The sequence below is a fragment of the Hyla sarda genome, chromosome 4 (assembly GCF_029499605.1).
Source record: "Hyla sarda isolate aHylSar1 chromosome 4, aHylSar1.hap1, whole genome shotgun sequence".
Taxonomy (NCBI): Eukaryota; Metazoa; Chordata; class Amphibia; order Anura; family Hylidae; genus Hyla; species Hyla sarda.
This window is the reverse complement of record NC_079192.1, coordinates 15,313,226-15,333,133: the sequence shown is the minus strand read 5'-3', so window position 1 is coordinate 15,333,133 and position 19,908 is coordinate 15,313,226. Positions and strand designations below refer to the sequence as shown.

The following is a 19,908-nucleotide window of genomic DNA, read 5'->3' as shown; positions in this document are numbered from 1 at the left end:
TATACTATGACCCACTCTATTCTCATTATATACATAGTGCACAGTACAACCTCCATGACAGGTAGTTATACTGGTATACTATGACCCACTCTATTCTCATTATATACACATAGTGCACAGTACAACCTCCATGACAGGTAGTTATACTGGTATACTATGACCCACTCTATTCTCATTATATACACATAGTGCACAGTACAACCTCCATGACAGGTAGTTATACTGGTATACTATGACCCACTCTATTCTCATTATATACACATAGTGCACAGTACAACCTCCATGACAGGTAGTTATACTGGTATACTATGACCCACTCTATTCTCATTATATATACATAGTGCACAGTACAACCTCCATGACAGGTAGTTATACTGGTATACTATGACCCACTCTATTCTCATTATATATATACATAGAGCACAGTACAACCTCCATGACAGGTAGTTATACTGGTATACTATGACCCACTCTATTCTCATTATATACACATAGTGCACAGTACAACCTCCATGACAGGTAGTTATACTGGTATACTATGACCCACTCTATTCTCATTATATATACATAGTGCACAGTACAACCTCCATGACAGGTAGTTATACTGGTATACTATGACCCACTCTATTCTCATTATATACACATAGTGCACAGTACAACCTCCATGACAGGTAGTTATACTGGTATACTATGACCCACTCTATTCTCATTATATATACATAGTGCACAGTACAACCTTCATGACAGGTAGTTATACTGGTATACTATGACCCACTCTATTCTCATTATATATACATAGTGCACAGTACAACCTCCATGACAGGTAGTTATACTGGTATACTATGACCCACTCTATTCTCATTATATATACACATAGAGCACAGTACAACCTCCATGACAAGTAGTTATACTGGTATACTATGACCCACTCTATTCTCATTATATACATAGAGAGCACAGTACAACCTCCATGACAGGTAGTTATACTGGTATACTATGACCCACTCTATTCTCATTATATACATACATAGAGCACAGTACAACCTCCATGACAGGTAGTTATACTGGTATACTATGGCCCACTCTATTCTCATTATATATATTTATATACATAGAGAGAGCACAGTACAACCTCCATGACAGGTAGTTATACTGGTATACTATGACCTACTCTATTCTCATTATATACATAGTGCACAGTACAACCTCCATGACAGGTAGTTATACTGGTATACTATGACCCACTCTATTCTCATTATATACATAGTGCACAGTACAACCTCCATGACAGGTAGTTATACTGGTATACTATGACCCACTCTATTCTCATTATATATATACATAGAGAGAGCACAGTACAACCTCCATGACAGGTAGTTATACTCACTGCTCTCTAATACTGACAATACTTTCCTCTTCTCTCACTGCTCTCTAATACTGACAATCCTCTCTTCTCTCACTGCTCTCTAATACTGACAATCCTCTCTTCTCTCACTGCTCTCTAATACTGACAATACTCTCCTCTTCTCTCACTGCTCTCTAATACTGACAATACTTTCTTCTCTCACTGCTCTCTAATACTGACAATCCTCTCTTCTCTCACTGCTCTCTAATACTGACAATCCTCTCTTCTCTCACTGCTCTCTAATACTGACAATACTCTCTTCTCTCACTGCTCTCTAATAATGACAATACTCTCTTCTCTCACTGCTCTCTAATACTGACAATACTCCCTTCTGATTGCTCTCTAATACTGACAATACTCTCTTCTGATTGCTCTCTAATACTGACAATACTCTCTTCTCTCACTGCTCTCTAATACTGACAATCCTCTCTTCTCTCACTGCTCTCTAATACTGACAATCCTCTCTTCTCTCACTGCTCTCTAATACTGACAATACTCTCCTCTTCTCTCACTGCTCTCTAATACTGACAATACTTTCTTCTCTCACTGCTCTCTAATACTGACAATCCTCTCTTCTCTCACTGCTCTCTAATACTGACAATACTCTTCTCTCACTGCTCTCTAATACTGACAATACCCTCTTCTCTCACTGCTCTCTAATACTGACAATCCTCTCTTCTCTCACTGCTCTCTAATACTGACAATCCTCTCTTCTCTCACTGCTCTCTAATACTGACAATACTCTCTTCTCTCACTGCTCTCTAATAATGACAATACTCTCTTCTCTCACTGCTCTCTAATACTGACAATACTCCCTTCTGATTGCTCTCTAATACTGACAATACTCTCTTCTGATTGCTCTCTAATACTGACAATACTCTCTTCTCTCACTGCTCTCTAATACTGACAATCCTCTCTTCTCTCACTGCTCTCTAATACTGACAATCCTCTCTTCTCTCACTGCTCTCTAATACTGACAATCCTCTCTTCTCTCACTGCTCTCTAATACTGACAATCCTCTCTTCTCTCACTGCTCTCTAATACTGACAATCCTCTCTTCTCTCACTGCTCTCTAATACTGACAATCCTCTCTTCTCTCACTGCTCTCTAATACTGACAATAATCTCCTCTGATTGTTTTCCAATACTGACAATACTCTTCTCTCACTGCTCTCTAATACTGACAATCCTCTCTTCTCTCACTGCTCTCTAATACTGACAATCCTCTCTTCTCTCACTGCTCTCTAATACTGACAATACTCTCTTCTCTCACTGCTCTCTAATAATGACAATACTCTCTTCTCTCACTGCTCTCTAATACTGACAATACTCCCTTCTGATTGCTCTCTAATACTGACAATACTCTCTTCTGATTGCTCTCTAATACTGACAATACTCTCTTCTCTCACTGCTCTCTAATACTGACAATCCTCTCTTCTCTCACTGCTCTCTAATACTGACAATCCTCTCTTCTCTCACTGCTCTCTAATACTGACAATACTCTCTTCTCTCACTGCTCTCTAATAATGACAATACTCTCTTCTCTCACTGCTCTCTAATAATGACAATCCTCTCTTCTCTCACTGCTCTCTAATAATGACAATCCTCTCTTCTCTCACTGCTCTCTAATACTGACAATCCTCTCTTCTCTCACTGCTCTCTAATACTGACAATACTCTCTTCTCTCACTGCTCTCTAATACTGACAATACTCTCTTCTCTCACTGCTCTCTAATACTGACAATACTCTCTTCTCTCACTGCTCTCTAATACTGACAATTCTCTCTTCTCTCACTGCTCTCTAATACTGACAATCCTCTCTTCTCTCACTGCTCTCTAATACTGACAATCCTCTCTTCTCTCACTGCTCTCTAATACTGACAATACTCTCTTCTCTCACTGCTCTCTAATAATGACAATACTCTCTTCTCTCAATGCTCTCTAATACTGACAATCCTCTCTTCTCTCAATGCTCTCTAATAATGACAATCCTCTCTTCTCTCACTGCTCTCTAATACTGACAATACTCTCTTCTCTCACTGCTCTCTAATACTGACAATACTCTCTTATCTCACTGCTCTCTAATACTGACAATACTCCCTTCTGATTGCTCTCTAATACTGACAATCCTCTCTTCTCTCACTGCTCTCTAATACTGACAATCCTCTCTTCTCTCACTGCTCTCTAATACTGACAATACTCTCTTCTCTCACTGCTCTCTAATACTGACAATACTCTCTTCTCTCACTGCTCTCTAATACTGACAATACTCTCTTCTCTCACTGCGCTCTAATACTGACAATTCTCTCTTCTCTCACTGCTCTCTAATACTGACAATCCTCTCTTCTCTCACTGCTCTCTAATACTGACAATCCTCTCTTCTCTCACTGCTCTCTAATACTGACAATCCTCTCTTCTCTCACTGCTCTCTAATACTGACAATCCTCTCTTCTCTCACTGCTCTCTAATACTGACAATACTCTCTTCTGATTGCTCTCTAATACTGACAATACTCTCTTCTGATTGCTCTCTAATACTGACAATACTCTCTTCTCTCACTGCTCTCTAATACTGACAATCCTCTCTTCTCTCACTGCTCTCTAATACGGACAATCCTCTCTTCTCTCACTGCTCTCTAATACTGACAATCCTCTCTTCTCTCACTGCTCTCTAATACTGACAATCCTCTCTTCTCTCACTGCTCTCTAATACTGACAATACTCTCTTCTCTCACTGCTCTCTAATAATAATACTCTCTTCTCTCACTGCTCTCTAATAATGACAATACTCTCTTCTCTCACTGCTCTCTAATACTGACAATCCTCTCCTCTCACTGCTCTCTAATACTGACAATACTCTCTTCTCTCACTGCTCTCTAATACTGACAATACTCTCTTCTCTCACTGCTCTCTAATACTGACAATACTCTCTTCTCTCACTGCTCTCTAATAATGACAATCCTCTCTTCTCTCACTGCTCTCTAATACTGACAATACTCTCTTCTCTCACTGCTCTCTAATACTGACAATACTCTCTTCTCTCACTGCTCTCTAATACTGACAATACTCTCTTATCTCACTGCTCTCTAATACTGACAATACTCCCTTCTGATTGCTCTCTAATACTGACAATCCTCTCTTCTCTCACTGCTCTCTAATACTGACAATACTCTCTTATCTCACTGCTCTCTAATACTGACAATACTCCCTTCTGATTGCTCTCTAATACTTACAATACTCTCTTCTCTGATTGCTCTCTAATACTGACAATACTCTCCTCTGATTGTTTTCCAATACTGACAATACTCTTCTCTCACTGCTCTCTAATACTGACAATACTCTCTTCTCTCACTGCTCTCTAATACTGACAATACTTTCTTCTCTCACTGCTCTCTAATACTGACAATACTCTCTTCTCTCACTGCTCTCTAATACTGACAATACTCTCTTCTCTCAATGCTCTCTAATACTGACAATACTCTCTTCTCTCACTGCTCTCTAATACTGACAATACTCTCTCCTCTCACTGCTCTCTAATACTGACAATCCTCTCTTCTCTCACTGCTCTCTAATACTGACAATCCTCTCTTCTCTCAATGCTCTCTAATACTGACAATACTCTTCTCTCACTGCTCTCTAATACTGACAATACTCTCTTCTCTCACTGCTCTCTAATACTGACAATCCTCTCTTCTCTCACTGCTCTCTAATAATGACAATACTCTCTTCTCTCACTGCTCTCTAATACTGACAATACTCTCTTCTCTCACTGCTCTCTAATACTGACAATCCTCTCTTCTCTCACTGCTCTCTAATACTGACAATCCTCTCTTCTCTCACTGCTCTCTAATACTGACAATCCTCTCTTCTCTCACTGCTCTCTAATAATGACAATACTCTCTTCTCTCACTGCTCTCTAATAATGACAATCCTCTCTTCTCTCACTGCTCTCTAATAATGACAATCCTCTCTTCTCTCACTGCTCTCTAATACTGACAATCCTCTCTTCTCTCACTGCTCTCTAATACTGACAATACTCTCTTCTCTCACTGCTCTCTAATACTGACAATACTCTCTTCTCTCACTGCTCTCTAATACTGACAATACTCTCTTCTCTCACTGCTCTCTAATACTGACAATTCTCTCTTCTCTCACTGCTCTCTAATACTGACAATCCTCTCTTCTCTCACTGCTCTCTAATACTGACAATCCTCTCTTCTCTCACTGCTCTCTAATACTGACAATACTCTCTTCTCTCACTGCTCTCTAATAATGACAATACTCTCTTCTCTCAATGCTCTCTAATACTGACAATCCTCTCTTCTCTCAATGCTCTCTAATAATGACAATCCTCTCTTCTCTCACTGCTCTCTAATACTGACAATACTCTCTTCTCTCACTGCTCTCTAATACTGACAATACTCTCTTATCTCACTGCTCTCTAATACTGACAATACTCCCTTCTGATTGCTCTCTAATACTGACAATCCTCTCTTCTCTCACTGCTCTCTAATACTGACAATACTCCCTCCTGATTGCTCTCTAATACTGACAATCCTCTCTTCTCTCACTGCTCTCTAATACTGACAATCCTCTCTTCTCTCACTGCTCTCTAATACTGACAATACTCTCTTCTCTCACTGCTCTCTAATACTGACAATACTCTCTTCTCTCACTGCTCTCTAATACTGACAATACTCTCTTCTCTCACTGCGCTCTAATACTGACAATTCTCTCTTCTCTCACTGCTCTCTAATACTGACAATCCTCTCTTCTCTCACTGCTCTCTAATACTGACAATCCTCTCTTCTCTCACTGCTCTCTAATACTGACAATACTCTCTTCTCTCACTGCTCTCTAATAATGACAATACTCTCTTCTCTCAATGCTCTCTAATACTGACAATCCTCTCTTCTCTCAATGCTCTCTAATAATGACAATCCTCTCTTCTCTCACTGCTCTCTAATACTGACAATACTCTCTTCTCTCACTGCTCTCTAATAATGACAATACTCTCTTCTCTCACTGCTCTCTAATACTGACAATACTCTCTTCTCTCACTGCTCTCTAATACTGACAATACTCTCTTATCTCACTGCTCTCTAATACTGACAATACTCCCTTCTGATTGCTCTCTAATACTGACAATCCTCTCTTCTCTCACTGCTCTCTAATACTGACAATCCTCTCTTATCTCACTGCTCTCTAATACTGACAATACTCCCTTCTGGTTGCTCTCTAATACTGACAATACTCTCCTCTGATTGTTTTCCAATACTGACAATACTCTCTTCTCTGACTGCTCTCTAATACTGACAATACTCTCCTCTGATTGTTTTCCAATACTGACAATACTCTCTTCTCTGACTGCTCTCTAATACTATGTACATTCCTTATTGTAGCTGTCTTTATAGGAGTCTCGGCCTCTCACCTTGCTCGCATGCAGCAGACAGTCATTGATGAAGGCGTTTGATGCTCCTTTGGATGACCAATGTAACTTGGTAAGCCCAGGTTGGATCTTTTTATCCAAGAAGCGGATTCTTTCTCTGAACAGTCCACGTTCCTCCGGGGAGAGAGCTGCTATAATCCTGGAGATGACGAAGCAAAGTCATTAGGGATGAGCTGAGAACATATATGACTATGTACAAGGCCAAGACGTGCGGCATCCTACCTGTTATATGCCCGCACCACCAGCAGGACATTCTCACGTAGGTTCCTCAGGTCCTCCTTCCTCTGATAAATGTCCACCACGTAGTGCGGTACCTCAAATGAAAGACGCTCCCAGTAATGAATCTCCACAAACATTTTCAGCAGGTTCCTGTAACGGGACATAAATCACAGGTTACCGGATGCTCCCAATGACCTGACTCCTGAGTTAAAGGGGTATTCCGGCTTTATACATCTTATCCCCTATCCACAGGACCCCCGTGTCAGGCCCAAGATGTGTGAGGGTTCATGTGTATTTGTTTTTGTGTATTCCAGTTTTATTGGGGTTCTCTCTACCTGTGTTATATACCTCCTTTGAAGTCAGGCACTCTGGCCATCATCAATCTAAATGAGATAAGGGTCCAGGCAGAGAGATGCCCCCACCTGGTGGGATCAGAGGGGAGGGGGGATGGAGTTTTTTCCCTCCTAAAAAGCCAATATAAACTGAGATGCTGGACAAACCTCTGGTCAAGCCTGTGGCATAAGCTGACAAGACCATCCTAAGAACAGCTGGAGACTCACTCACAAGGACTGCTATACCATTATCCCGTGAGGACTTTATTTTTGTTTTCTGAACTTGTCTTGCTAAACTCTTTTATATATTTTTGTACCTGTATGTAATTTATTTTATACCTAGCACTGTGATACCTTTTATCAGATTAAATGTTTAATTAATCAGCTCTGCTCTTTGATCTCTAAATATAGGAGCTCACCTTTCTGAAGGAAGCTCTGGTGAAACACGTTTATCAAAGGGTTAATGTGGTGACTTGCTGGGACTAGTAGTGGATACCCAGAGGTCTGGTGGCTTTAACCCTTGCACTATCACACTCTCTCTAGAGTCTTTGCTGAGTCTCTCATCTCGATTCTGTGCCGAGTGCTGCCTCCGAGACGTGACGGCCACGCCCCTTCTTGATGTCACATCAAGCCCCCTCCATTCATGTCTATGGGAGGGGGCGTGACAGCCGTCACGCCCCCTCCCATAGACATGAATGGAGGGGGGGGGGGGTGTGAAGTGAGACGTCACTAGGGACGTGGCTGTGACATCACGTCCCCATCTCGGAGGCAGTGCTCGACACAGAATGCCGGGGGCTGCACCGAGATCGCAGGGGTCCCCAGTGACGTTACTAGGGGCGTGGCCGTGACGTTACATCCCCGTCTCGGAGGCTGCGAGGACGTCTTAGAGGCAAAATAAACATGCCTCCGAGACGGGGACGTCACGGCCGCACCCCCTAGTTATGTCAAGCCACGCCCCCTCCATTCATGTCTATGGGAGTGGTCATGACAGCCGCCACGCCTCCTTTCATAGACATGAATGAAGGGGGCGTGGCCGTGATGTCACGTCCTTGTCTCAGAGGCAGCGCTCGAGACAGAATGCCGGGGGCTGCACCCAGATCGCGGGGCTCAAAAGTGACGTCACACCCCCATCTCGGAGGCAAAATAAATAGGCTGCGAAGACGTCTCAGAGGCAAAGTAAACATGCATCCGAGACATGGACATCATGGCCACGCCCCCTAGTTATGTCACACCACGCCCCCTCCATTCATGTCTATGGGAGTGGTCATGACGGCCGTCACACCCCCTCCCATAGACATGAATGGAGGGGGCGTGGCCGTAATGTCACATCCTTGTCTCAAAGGCAGCGCTCGACACAGAATGCCGGGGGCTGCACCGAGATTGCCCGGGGGACCCTTTGGATAGGGGATAAGATGTATAAAGCCGAAATACCCCTTTGAACACTTCTGGTCACTTACTTATCAAAGTTGACATCCAACATGCCGATCTTCTCCTGACTGCGAACCATGAGCGGGATATCTAGTCGCTTCGCCGCCTGTTTATCGGCCGACTGAGACCATTCAGCGAAGATTTTCCTCACCAGCTCATCGAGCTTCTGTGCCAGCTGCTGGTACTCCTGAATGCTCTCCTCTCCCACTCCAGTGCGGGGCATGAAGTGGGCATTAGACAGGCTCTACAATGAGATGAAGATAGAGATGATGTTTTACCGCAAGACTTTACTCCCATACTTGGTATGGCTCCCGTCCTCTTCCTCGTTACCAAAACGTAAAATGTTCTGCCTCCATTCAACTTTCCTGGCATCCTGAATGGTGAATTGGTTTAGCTACACAATAATACACTTCCTGCTCTCATTGAACTGTATAACTGATATGATTTGCAATTCAGTGCTTCAGAAAAGCTGAATGGCAACCCTTGAGGAAGCTGTATTGGTATCTATCAAGAATCAACTACATGAAATTGTTACCATCCTGAGAAAAGAAATTAGGGGGATAATCCGGTGAAAAAAAATGTTTTTCATATCAACTGGCTCCAGAAAGTTAAACAGATTTGTAAATTAATTCTATTAAAAAATCTTAATCCTACCAGTACTTATCAGCTGCTGAAATGGAGTTGTTCTTTCTGTCTTCAGTGCTCTCTGCTGACACCTCTGTCTGTCTCAGGAACTGTCCAAGGCAGGAGAGGTTTGCTACGGGGATTTGCTTCTTCTCTGGACAGTTCCTGAGACAGACAGAGGTGTCAGCAGAGAGCACTGCGGTCAGACAGAAAAGAACAACTCAACTTCAGCAGCTGAGAAGTACTGGTAGGAATAAGATTTTTTAATAAAAGTAATTTACAAATCTGTTTAACTTTCTGGAGCCAGTTGATATGAAAAAAAATAGTTTTTCACTAGAAAACCCCTTTTAGATTCCTCATACGAATCAATGCAGTTCCATAGAACTCCATTGATCTGTGTGATCAGTGCTCATTTGGTTGAGCCCTCCGGCTACTTCCACAGTGGATCGTCCAACCCTCGTCATTGCACTGTGGGGGGTGATCCACCCCACTACCCAATCAGGGATAGTTAAAAGGTCCCTTTAGAAGCCGCTGTCATCTATAGGGTTACTAGTCGGTAGCAGCAATTGCCGTGTGCTGGCTGTAAAGCGGCGGCCCCCAGCCACTGAAATCAGCTGAGGGCCGCTGGGTATGGAGTGGACTCGAGTCAGGAGTCTTTACTCAATGTAAACATATCTATCTATTGGATCAGTGTTTTCCAAACAATGTGTCTCCAGCTGTTGCAAAACTACAATTCCCAGCATGCCCGGACAGCCGAAGGCTGTCCGGGCATGCTGGGAGTTGGAGTTTTGCAACAGCTGGAAATTCACAGTTTGGAAAACACTGTATTAGATAGTTCATGAATGTCTGGGACCCAACCAATGCCTAAGAAACGGTAACACTCCCGCCTAGTGGTGGGGTTGGGAATGATAACATGGCAGCTTATTTTTGAGCCGAAGGCTGTCCTGGCATGCTGGGAGTTGTAGTTTTGCAATTGCTGGAGATACTCTGTTTGGAAAACACTGTATTAGATAGTTCATGAATGTCTAGGACCCCGCCTAGTGGTGGGGTTGGGAATAACAACATAGCAGCTTATTTCTGAGGAACTTTGATAACACATGCAGTCAGTATGTCCCTTTACTAAACCTTATTTTTAAGTAAATGTCAGTGTTGTAGAATCAGTGATTAACCCATCAGACGAGCATAGTCTCTTCCTGCCGACCCACCGTTTCTTGAATCCCCTGTCCTTCTCCTCCTTCCATCCCTCCTCATTGCTAATCCTGTGTTCCCGCTCCTTTGTTTGCCTCAGTGTCCCATCTTTTTTTTTTCTTCTTCTTCTTAAATCATTCATTTGCATAGATTTTCCTTCCCCTGTGTTCTCTCCACAGGGCCGTCAGTAAGTAATAGAATGAAAGAGGAGGCGGCGGACCCCCAGGAACGTGTGCAGCGTGTAGTACAAGCAGACTACACAGAGAATACATCCCAGGCTGCGGGCTCGGGAGAAAACCGCTGTCACTGTCAATTCACATTTACATGCAGCGTATGCTAATCCTGCACGCCGCCGAGCGGGCAGGGGAACCCAGCAGCGCTATTTAGATGGGGACATCTGCTGGCGCTGGCTGCGCGCTTGTCATCTGCGCTGGGTCTCGCGCTGCGTACAACACGCGGCTAACATGTATGACATATGTATTATGGATATGATGAGAGGGCACGCAGGCAGGAGCTCTATGGTATTATCACCATCGTCACCGCTCATCTGCATTCTCATCCCTTCTCCTCGTCCAAACAAAGGGTATTTGGGTTTTCAGGTCCGGCACAGTTCTGTAGTTTTTATTTTTTTATTTTATTTATTTTTTTACTATGGGTTAGACCGTTGTTTTGCAACCAGGGTGCCTCCAGCTGTTGCAAAACTACAACTCCCAGCATGCCCGGACAGCCAAAGGCTGTCCGGGCATGCTGGGAGTTGTAGTTTTGCAACAGCTGGAGGCACCCTGGTTGGGAAACACTCTAAATTAAATGGGTACTCTTATTAAAAAAAAAAAAAAAATTATTAAAAAGATTTAGCTAAATAAAAAATGTTTCTAATATATTTTCATAAAAAAAAAAAAAAATGTTTTACATGTATATTTTCACTTTGAAAACCTGGCCACTAGGTGTCACCCTAAGTGGCTCAGGTTGAGTTTCCCTTGCTGAATTTCAGCACGCATGGACCAACGCTGGCCGGGCAGCGTGCCCCAGCGTGGTCCGGAATGCGCGCTCACAGCTTCCTAGACAGGCAGAGAGCGAGCACAGCGCTCGTGCGCGCGGTGGCGCGCGAAATTTAAATATCCCCGCCCCCCCCTCTTTACAACTCCCGCGCGCGCGAGCTGCAGTGTATCTTGAGCGCAGAATACAGGAAGACGGGCGGAAGCGGTGGCCGGCGAGGCTTCAGATGACGTCACGCCGGCCCGCCCGCCCGCCGACTTCCTGCAATCGTGAGACTGCTCAACTCTGAGCTACCGAAGAGGAGTGGAAAAAGGTATTGTTCTAATGTTTTAAGAGGATAAAAAAACAGGGATAGGTGTAGACAGTGTGAGGGAAAGATGCGGAGGGGGAATAGGGACATTTTAGTTAAGGATAGCTACTCTTTAAAGGGGTGGAAAACATTATTATTATTTCTTTTAAATCAACTGGTGCCAAAAAGTTAAACAGATTTGTAAATTACTTCTATTAAAAATTTTAATCCTTCCAGTACTTATTAGCTACTGTATACTACTGAGGAAATTCTTTTCTTTTTGGGATTTCTTTTCTGTCTGACCACAGTGCTCTCTGCTGACACCTTCGGCTATCCAGGCATGCTGGGAGTTGTAGTTCTGCAACAGCTGGAGGCACCCTGGTTGGGAAACACTGGGTTAAGCTTTAAATTAAAGGGGTACTCCGGTGGAAAACATTATTATTATTATTATTATTTTAAATCAACTGGTGCCAAAAAGTTAAACAGATTTGTAAATTACTTCTATTAAAATTTTTAATCCTTCCAATACTTATTAACTACTGTATACTACAGAGGAAATAATTTTCTTTTTGGATTTCTTTTCTGTCTGACCACAGTGCTCTCTGCTGACACCTCTGTCCATTTTAGGAACTGTCCAGAGCAGGAGATGTGGATTTGCTTCTGCTCTGGACAGTTCCTGACATGGACAGAGGTGTCAGCAGAGAGCACTGCGTTCAGACTGGAAAGAAATCCAAAAAGAAAAGAATTTCCTCTGTAGTATACAGCAGCGGATAAGTACTGAAAGGATTAAGATTTTTTCATAGAAGTAATTTACAAATCTGTTTAACTTTCTTGCACCAGTTGACTTAAAAAGAAAAAAAAAGCTTTCCACTGGAGTACCACTTTAAATCTCCACATATAGGCAATGAAGTAAAGGCCCTATATATATATATATATATATATATATATATATATATGCTGCAGTATTCCATATCTTGCCTATTGACTCCTATGTTTACAATACATATACAATATATATATATAGATAGATAGAGAGAAAGATTATATATATATATATATATATATATATATAGAGAGAGAGAGAGAGAGAGCGAGAGAGATGGAGATATATATAGAGAGAGAGAGAGAGTGAGATATATATATATATATATATATATATAGATATAGATATATAGAGAGAGGGAGAGATATATATATATAGAGAGAGAGAGAGAGATTTATACATTATATATATATATATATATATATATATATATATATATATAAATAGAGAGAGAGAGATTGATACAGATACATATATAGATATAATATAGTAAATTTGTGTAGCCGTATTAGTCCAGTGATGCAGATACAAATCATAAAATGTTGGACTAACAGCATTTTGTAGAGAAGCTTTCGGGATTCCTCCCTTTATCAAGTCCAAAGCAAATCTAAGCTCACAAGTAGACATGAGCGAACTTACAGTAAATTTGATTGGTCACGAACTTCTCGGCTCGGCAGTTGATGACTTTTCCTGCATGAATTAGTTCAGCTTTCAGGTGCTCCGATGGGCTGGAAAAGGTGGATACAGTCCTAGGAGACTCTTTCCTAGGAATGTATCCACCTTTTCCAGACCACCGGAGCACCGGAAAGCTGAACTCATTTATGCAGGAAAAGTTATCAACTGCCGAGCCGAGAAGTTCGTGACCAATCAAATTTACTGTAAGTTCGCTCATCTCTACTCGCAAGCAGAAGACACAGGTCACATCTCACAGATATTCAGGGGTTAAGACAATAGATGTGGAGAATTCACACTAAGATGGGCCATCTTAGTGTGAATTCTCCACATTTATTGTCTTAACCCCTGAATATCTGTGAGATGTGACCTGTGTCTTCTACTTGTGAGCTTAGATTTGCTTTGGACTTGATAAAGGGAGGAATCCCGAAAGCTTCTCTACAAAATGCTGTTAGTCCAATAAAAAAGGTACAAGATACTGCAACATTTTATGATTTATATAGATTATATATATATATTAGGGATCGACCGATATCGTTTTTTTAGGGCCGATACCGATAATCGGTGGAGGTTAGGGCTGATAGCCGATAACTTATACCGATATTCCGGTATAAGTTATCGGCTATTTATCCCCCCTCGACACCGCTGCAGAGCATTGATTTAAAGCGGGCGCTTTAAATCAATGCACTGCGGTGGCTTTTGCGGGGCCATAGGTCGCCGCCGCCGCCACCACCACCCGCTTCTCTCCCCCTACCTGTCAGGGTGGTCCGGGCCATCCATCCTTGCTGTAGTGTCCAGGGGCGTTCCGGGTGAAGAGTGAACCGGTCCGGGCTGTCCTTCTCCGGGGGTCTTCTTCTCCACTACGGGCAGGCTCCGGCCTAGTACAATGCATAGACGCCGCTGCGCAGTGACGCCCGTGCGCAGCGATGCACCTGACGTCACGGCGTAGCGGCGTCTATGCAGCGTGCTAGGCCGGAGCCTGCCCGGAGTGGAGAAGAGGACCCCCGGAGAAGAAGGACAGCCCGGACCGCGGACCGGTGCAACCTCCACCCGGAATGCTGCCGGACACTACAGGATGGATGGCCCGGACCAACCCCATTACGGGTAAGTTTAATTTTTTTTTATTAACTCAGAGGGTGGGGGAGGGGCCCGACCGGTATAGCGGTATGGGCAAAAATTCATACCGGTATACCGCCCAGCACTACGGGGAGCGGTCGGGGGGCGGGGCATTATCGGCTTATCGGCAAGGTAATTGCAGATACCGATAATGCCCAAAATCGTGATTATCGGCCGATAATATCGGCCATACCGATAATTGGTCGATCTCTAATATATATATATGTATATATATATATGAGAGAGAGAGAGAGAGAGATATATATATATATATATATATATACATATATGAGAGAGATACAGATACATATATATATATATATATATATCTTGCTGGCTCACTGTATAGAGAAGCAGAGCAGACTGCACTTTCCATATAACGATGCCAACACATATCAGCCTGACGGATGCCAAAAAAAGGTTATTTTGGCATCTGTTGTTCCATAGGGCTCTAGAGATATGTTCAGTGAACAAGTATCTTCTGGGGCTTATGCTGAGCATAGACTCCATACGTAGTGTGAACACAGTCAAGTGTCAATGCCAGTAATGTGGCTTCATTTCCTACAATCTTGATATAATTTGAGAACTATTTGATATTTGCATTTATCCTTTATATATATTATTCCAGCACTACTGTTTTACGGCGGGGGTTGATATTTTGCTTTTTACATTTTTTTTTATTACATTTTTTAATAACCAGCTAAAAGCCTCATTGATACAAGTGTCCCTCCTGTTCAATCAGTTTGTCACTTTTCTGAAATTTTGCTTGATCGCCATTTTCCTCAAGGACATTCCTTTTAAAGGGGTTAACCGGCCAAAGACATCTTATGTTTGATCACGGGAGGGGGGGGCCCGCCGCTAGGACCCCCGCGATCTTTCCAGGACTGGAGACGTGACAAGACATCACACCACGCCCCCTCCATTCATGTACATGGGAGGGGGCGTGACGGCCGAATGAGACATGTCAGAATGAGAGAGGAGCTGGACGGAGGGATTTGTGAGGCAAACACAGAAACTAGACACAAAAAAAAAGACATGTAAAGCATCTGCAAGACCTAGTGAGTAACATAAATGAGTATCATTATTTTTCTATGATATGACAGGTACGCTTTAAAGGGGTATTTCGGCTTTATACATCTTATCCCCTATCCAAAGGGAACCTCACAATCTTGGTGCAGCTGCTGGCATACTGTGCCGGGCGCTGCCTCCGAGACGTGGCGGCACGGCTACGCCCCCTCATGATGCCACGCCCCCTCCATGGAGGGGGCGTGGCATCACGAGGGGGCGTAGCCGTGACGTCACGTCTCAGAGGCAGCGCCCGGCACAGTATGCTCGGGGGCTGCACAGAGATGGCAGGGGTCCCAGCGTCAGGACCCCTGCGATCATACATCTTATCCCCTATCCAAAGGATAAGATGTACAAAGCTGGAATACCCCTTTAAGTTCAGGCTCTTTAGCTCACAGCTATGTTTAGCCATGAGAATTATTTCATGTGTTTAGATTATAAGCCTCTGGTTGCCATGTCAGACCGCTGCCTATTATAATGAATAATCTCACTAAATAATGGTGCAAAGCAAAGTCTGTGTGGGACGCGGCTTAGAGCTCCTTTTTTTGTAGAGATGTGAATTCTGAACACTCACCTCCATAGACCTGTCAATTCGCCTCTTTAAGGCCCGTGCCCAGTGAGCCTGGCCAGCGTAGCGGCACATGTGGGGGGCTACTGTGGGGTCCTTCTTCCCAAGCTCCTTGTTCACCAGATCAATCTCATTCTTGAACATCTCATAGACTTGCACCGTCTTCTTATCAAATGTACGCTTTATGGCCTGGAAGAAGAGAGGTTGTGTACTGTGACATCTATACTGAGTCCAATGATAGATTTATTCTGTGGGGTCATTGTCTGACCTGTTATTAATACTGGAGTGTATTTACAAAGCATTGTGACCTCCTTAGGGTACGTTCACACTGCGGAATTCCCACGGAATTCCGCGAGTAAAATTCCGCGCAGTGAACATTCCCATCAGTGTGAATGAGTCTTCCGCGAGACCTGTTCACACTGCGAAATTTCAGCAGCGGACCATTCCGCCGCTGAAATGGTTCCGCGCAAAGAATGAACATGTTCATTCTTTGGACGGAAGTCCGCGAGCACTGCATAGCCGTCAATGGTGATGGCGCAGTGCCGTGTGCTCCTACCGCCGAAGTATTTTCGTCGGCGGCCACCAGACATAATTCAGAGAGCGATGATTCCGCAATGTGAACGCACCCTTATGGGGTTCAGCACAGATGCGAAAGCTTGGAGCAAAGCAAGCGGCAAATCTTTCCTGTTCCCTCCATAAAAGTTAAAGGGGTATTCCAAGAAAAAACTTTTTTATAAATATATCAACTGGCTCCAGAAAGTTAAACAGATTTGTAAATGACTTATTAAAAAAATCTTAATCCTTCCAATAATTATCAGCTGTTGAAGTTGAGTTGTTCTTTCCTGTCTGGCAACAGTGCTCTCTACTGACATCTCTGCTTGTCTCGGGAAATGCCTCGAGGCTTGCTATGGGGATTTGCTTCTACTCTGGACGGTTCCCGAGACAGGTGTCATCAGAAAGCACTTAGACAGAAAAGAACAACTCAACTTCAGCAGCTCATAAGTACTGAAAGGATTAAGATTTTTTTAATAGAAGTAATTTACAAATCTGTTTAACTTTCTGGAGCCAGTTGATATATTAAAAAAATTTTTTTCCTGGATAACCCCTTTAATGAAAATATTTTGTCACGGTCGTGGGACAGAGCAATATCCACTGACTTCCATAATGAGATAATGCCGCTTTTTGTGGCTACCACTCTGAGGACACATTGGCCCTGATTTACTATTGTAAACGCAACATGTTTTGTCAGGTTGTGCGCCAGATTCTGGCACATTGCATCAGAATGTGCGCCAGAATTGAAAAAAACCCAACCAACTCTCCATGTCACTTAGAAAACCTGAAAAGGGGGCGTGGCAGTTTGGGGGAAGGGGGCGTGATCACCCAAAAAAAGGGGCGTGTCCTTGACATTTTCCCAAAACCCCAACATATTTACTAAGGTTTCCACAGAAAATGTGGTGGATTTTAGCTGAGGAAAACCCGACAGATCAGAGCAGGTGTAAAAAAAAGCAAAATGTAGGGAAAGTGCAAAATATAGGGAAAAATTTGTAAATACTGTGGGAAAAAAAATTGTAGGGAATTAAAACCCACAAAGAAAACAACACAAAACTCTTAGTAAATCAGGGCCATTGAGGTGCACGTTTTGAGGAGGTCTATTAATATCGGTCTATTGAGTTGTGCGCAGAAGCTGCATATCCTTATACTTGACGAACCACATTACTTTCTACTGGGGGAAATTGATCAATGTTGGTAGAAGCTTTTTGTAGATCGTTTTGGTTGGTCTAAATTTGGTGCAATTGAACCAAATCTACCATACTTGTGCAAGGCACATGATACAGTTCTAAGTCTCCACACAGTTCTATTTGTAGCCAGAAAAACTGTCCCAGCTTTTTCCTGCGTTTTGGCAGTTTTTCTTGCATTTTTTCTTGTGTTTTTGCTGGTGTGTGGAAACAGTCATTTTTGTACCCTGTGGCATTTTTTACTGCCTTCAGGTACCACTCTATGGGACGGATGCAGAGCGCCCGGTCCACAGAGTGTAAGGAGGTGTATAGTGTATACAGGGTGCAGAGCATCACTACTTACCTCCGCCGGCTGTATAGTATACAGGGGTGCATAGTGTACCTATGTATACTATACAGGAGCCCAGCAAGGAATGAGTTAACCCATGTTGCTGCTGAGCAGTTCTGGGTTAAGTCTTTGTGCGCTATCCTGTATATACAGCTGTCTATAGATGACTGTATTTACAGGATACAGTAGGCAGACATCAACAATTGGAGGCTCCCTGTTTGGGAACACCCCAGGGGAGAGCGCAAAAAATGTACTAACCTTTTTTTTGTTTTTTTTCTTCTCATTTTAGATACGTGAATGCGGAGAACTACGTCAGATTCGGTGGATTGCGACGATGAACAGCATTTTTTAAATGTCAATAAAAGGGTCAAAGTGGGCTGTGGGGGAGTGTTTTTTAAAATAAAAAATGTTTTCAATGTGTTGTATTTTTTATAATTGAATTTTCAGGCTTAGTAGCGGAAGCAGTCTTGTAGACAGAATCCATCACTTAGCCGGGTCTTAGCGTTAGCCCCAAAATCAGTTAGCGCTAACCACCAATTATTACCCCGGCACCCACCGCCACAGGGATACCAACAGGTCAAAAATGGCGCTCCTGGGCCTAGACGGTAACAGGCTGGTGTTATTTAGGCTGGAGAGGGCCAGTAACAATGGTCCTCACCCACCCTGGCAACGTCAGGCTATTGCTGCTTGGTTGGTATCTGGCTGATACTGAAAATAGGGGGAACCACACACGTTTTTTTTGTTTATTTAAAAGATTTTTTAAAAATGCATAGGGTTCCCACTATTTTCAGTATTAGCCAAATACCAACCAACCAGCAACAGCCTGACGTTACCAGGGTGGGCGAGGACCATTGCTACTGGCCCTCCCCAGCCTAAATAACGCCAGCCTAGTTACCGCCTAGGCCCAGGAGCGCCTATTTTGACACTCCGGGCCTGTTGGTACAGGCTCTTCCCGGCACCCCTGTGGCGGTGGGTACCGGGGTAATAATTGTAGGTTAGCACTAGCTAATTTTGGGGCTAACGCTAAGCCCTGGCTTAGTAATGGATTTCGTCTATAAGATGGCTTCCACTACTAACCCTGAAAATTCAATAATAAAAACAAGACACATTAAAAAAAAAAATTATTTAAAAAAAACACTCCCCCACAGCCCTCAACCATTTTATTGAAATAAAAAAAAACGCTTGTCATAGTCGCAGTCCACCGAATCTGACATAGTCCTCCGCATTCATGTATCTGAAATGAGAAGAAAAGAAAAACAAGAAATATGGGTTAGTACATTTTTTGCGCTTTCCCCTGGGCAGAGCGCACATAATGTAGCATGTTCATAAACAGGGAGCCTCCAATTGTTGCTAAACTACAACTCCCATCATGGGGGGCTGTAGTTAAGCAACAGCTGGAGTCTCCCATGCGACTAAACTGCGCTCCCCGCCGGCTCCGGTGGGGAATACTGTATACACTGTCATAATTCAAAGTGAATAGCTATTCACCAATCAGAGCTCCCGTCTCCCAGCGGCAGGGATCAGGAATTATGACAGTGTATACAGTATTCCCCGCCTGGAGCTGGCAAGGAGAGAAGTGTAGCCGCATGTGCCGCCGACTTGTTAACTTAATAAATGCGGATCACAGCGGGTCTCTGGAGAATGACCTGCTGCGATCTGCACCTCAGCCCCTA

General features: G+C 43.4%; 1 protein-coding gene across 1 annotated transcript in view; it reads right to left on the bottom strand.

Annotated features, from left to right (window-relative positions):
• The window catches only part of DNAH2 (dynein axonemal heavy chain 2), a 243,720-nt gene that overhangs the window by 150,086 nt on the left and 73,726 nt on the right, over positions 1–19,908 (bottom strand). The window contains exons 13-16 of the mRNA XM_056570087.1: positions 16,178–16,360; positions 8,860–9,074; positions 7,074–7,220; positions 6,834–6,990 (exon numbers count right to left, since the gene is read on the bottom strand). Of these exons, the coding sequence (XP_056426062.1) occupies positions 6,834–6,990; positions 7,074–7,220; positions 8,860–9,074; positions 16,178–16,360 (702 nt within the window). The remainder of the gene's footprint in view (positions 1–6,833; positions 6,991–7,073; positions 7,221–8,859; positions 9,075–16,177; positions 16,361–19,908) is intronic.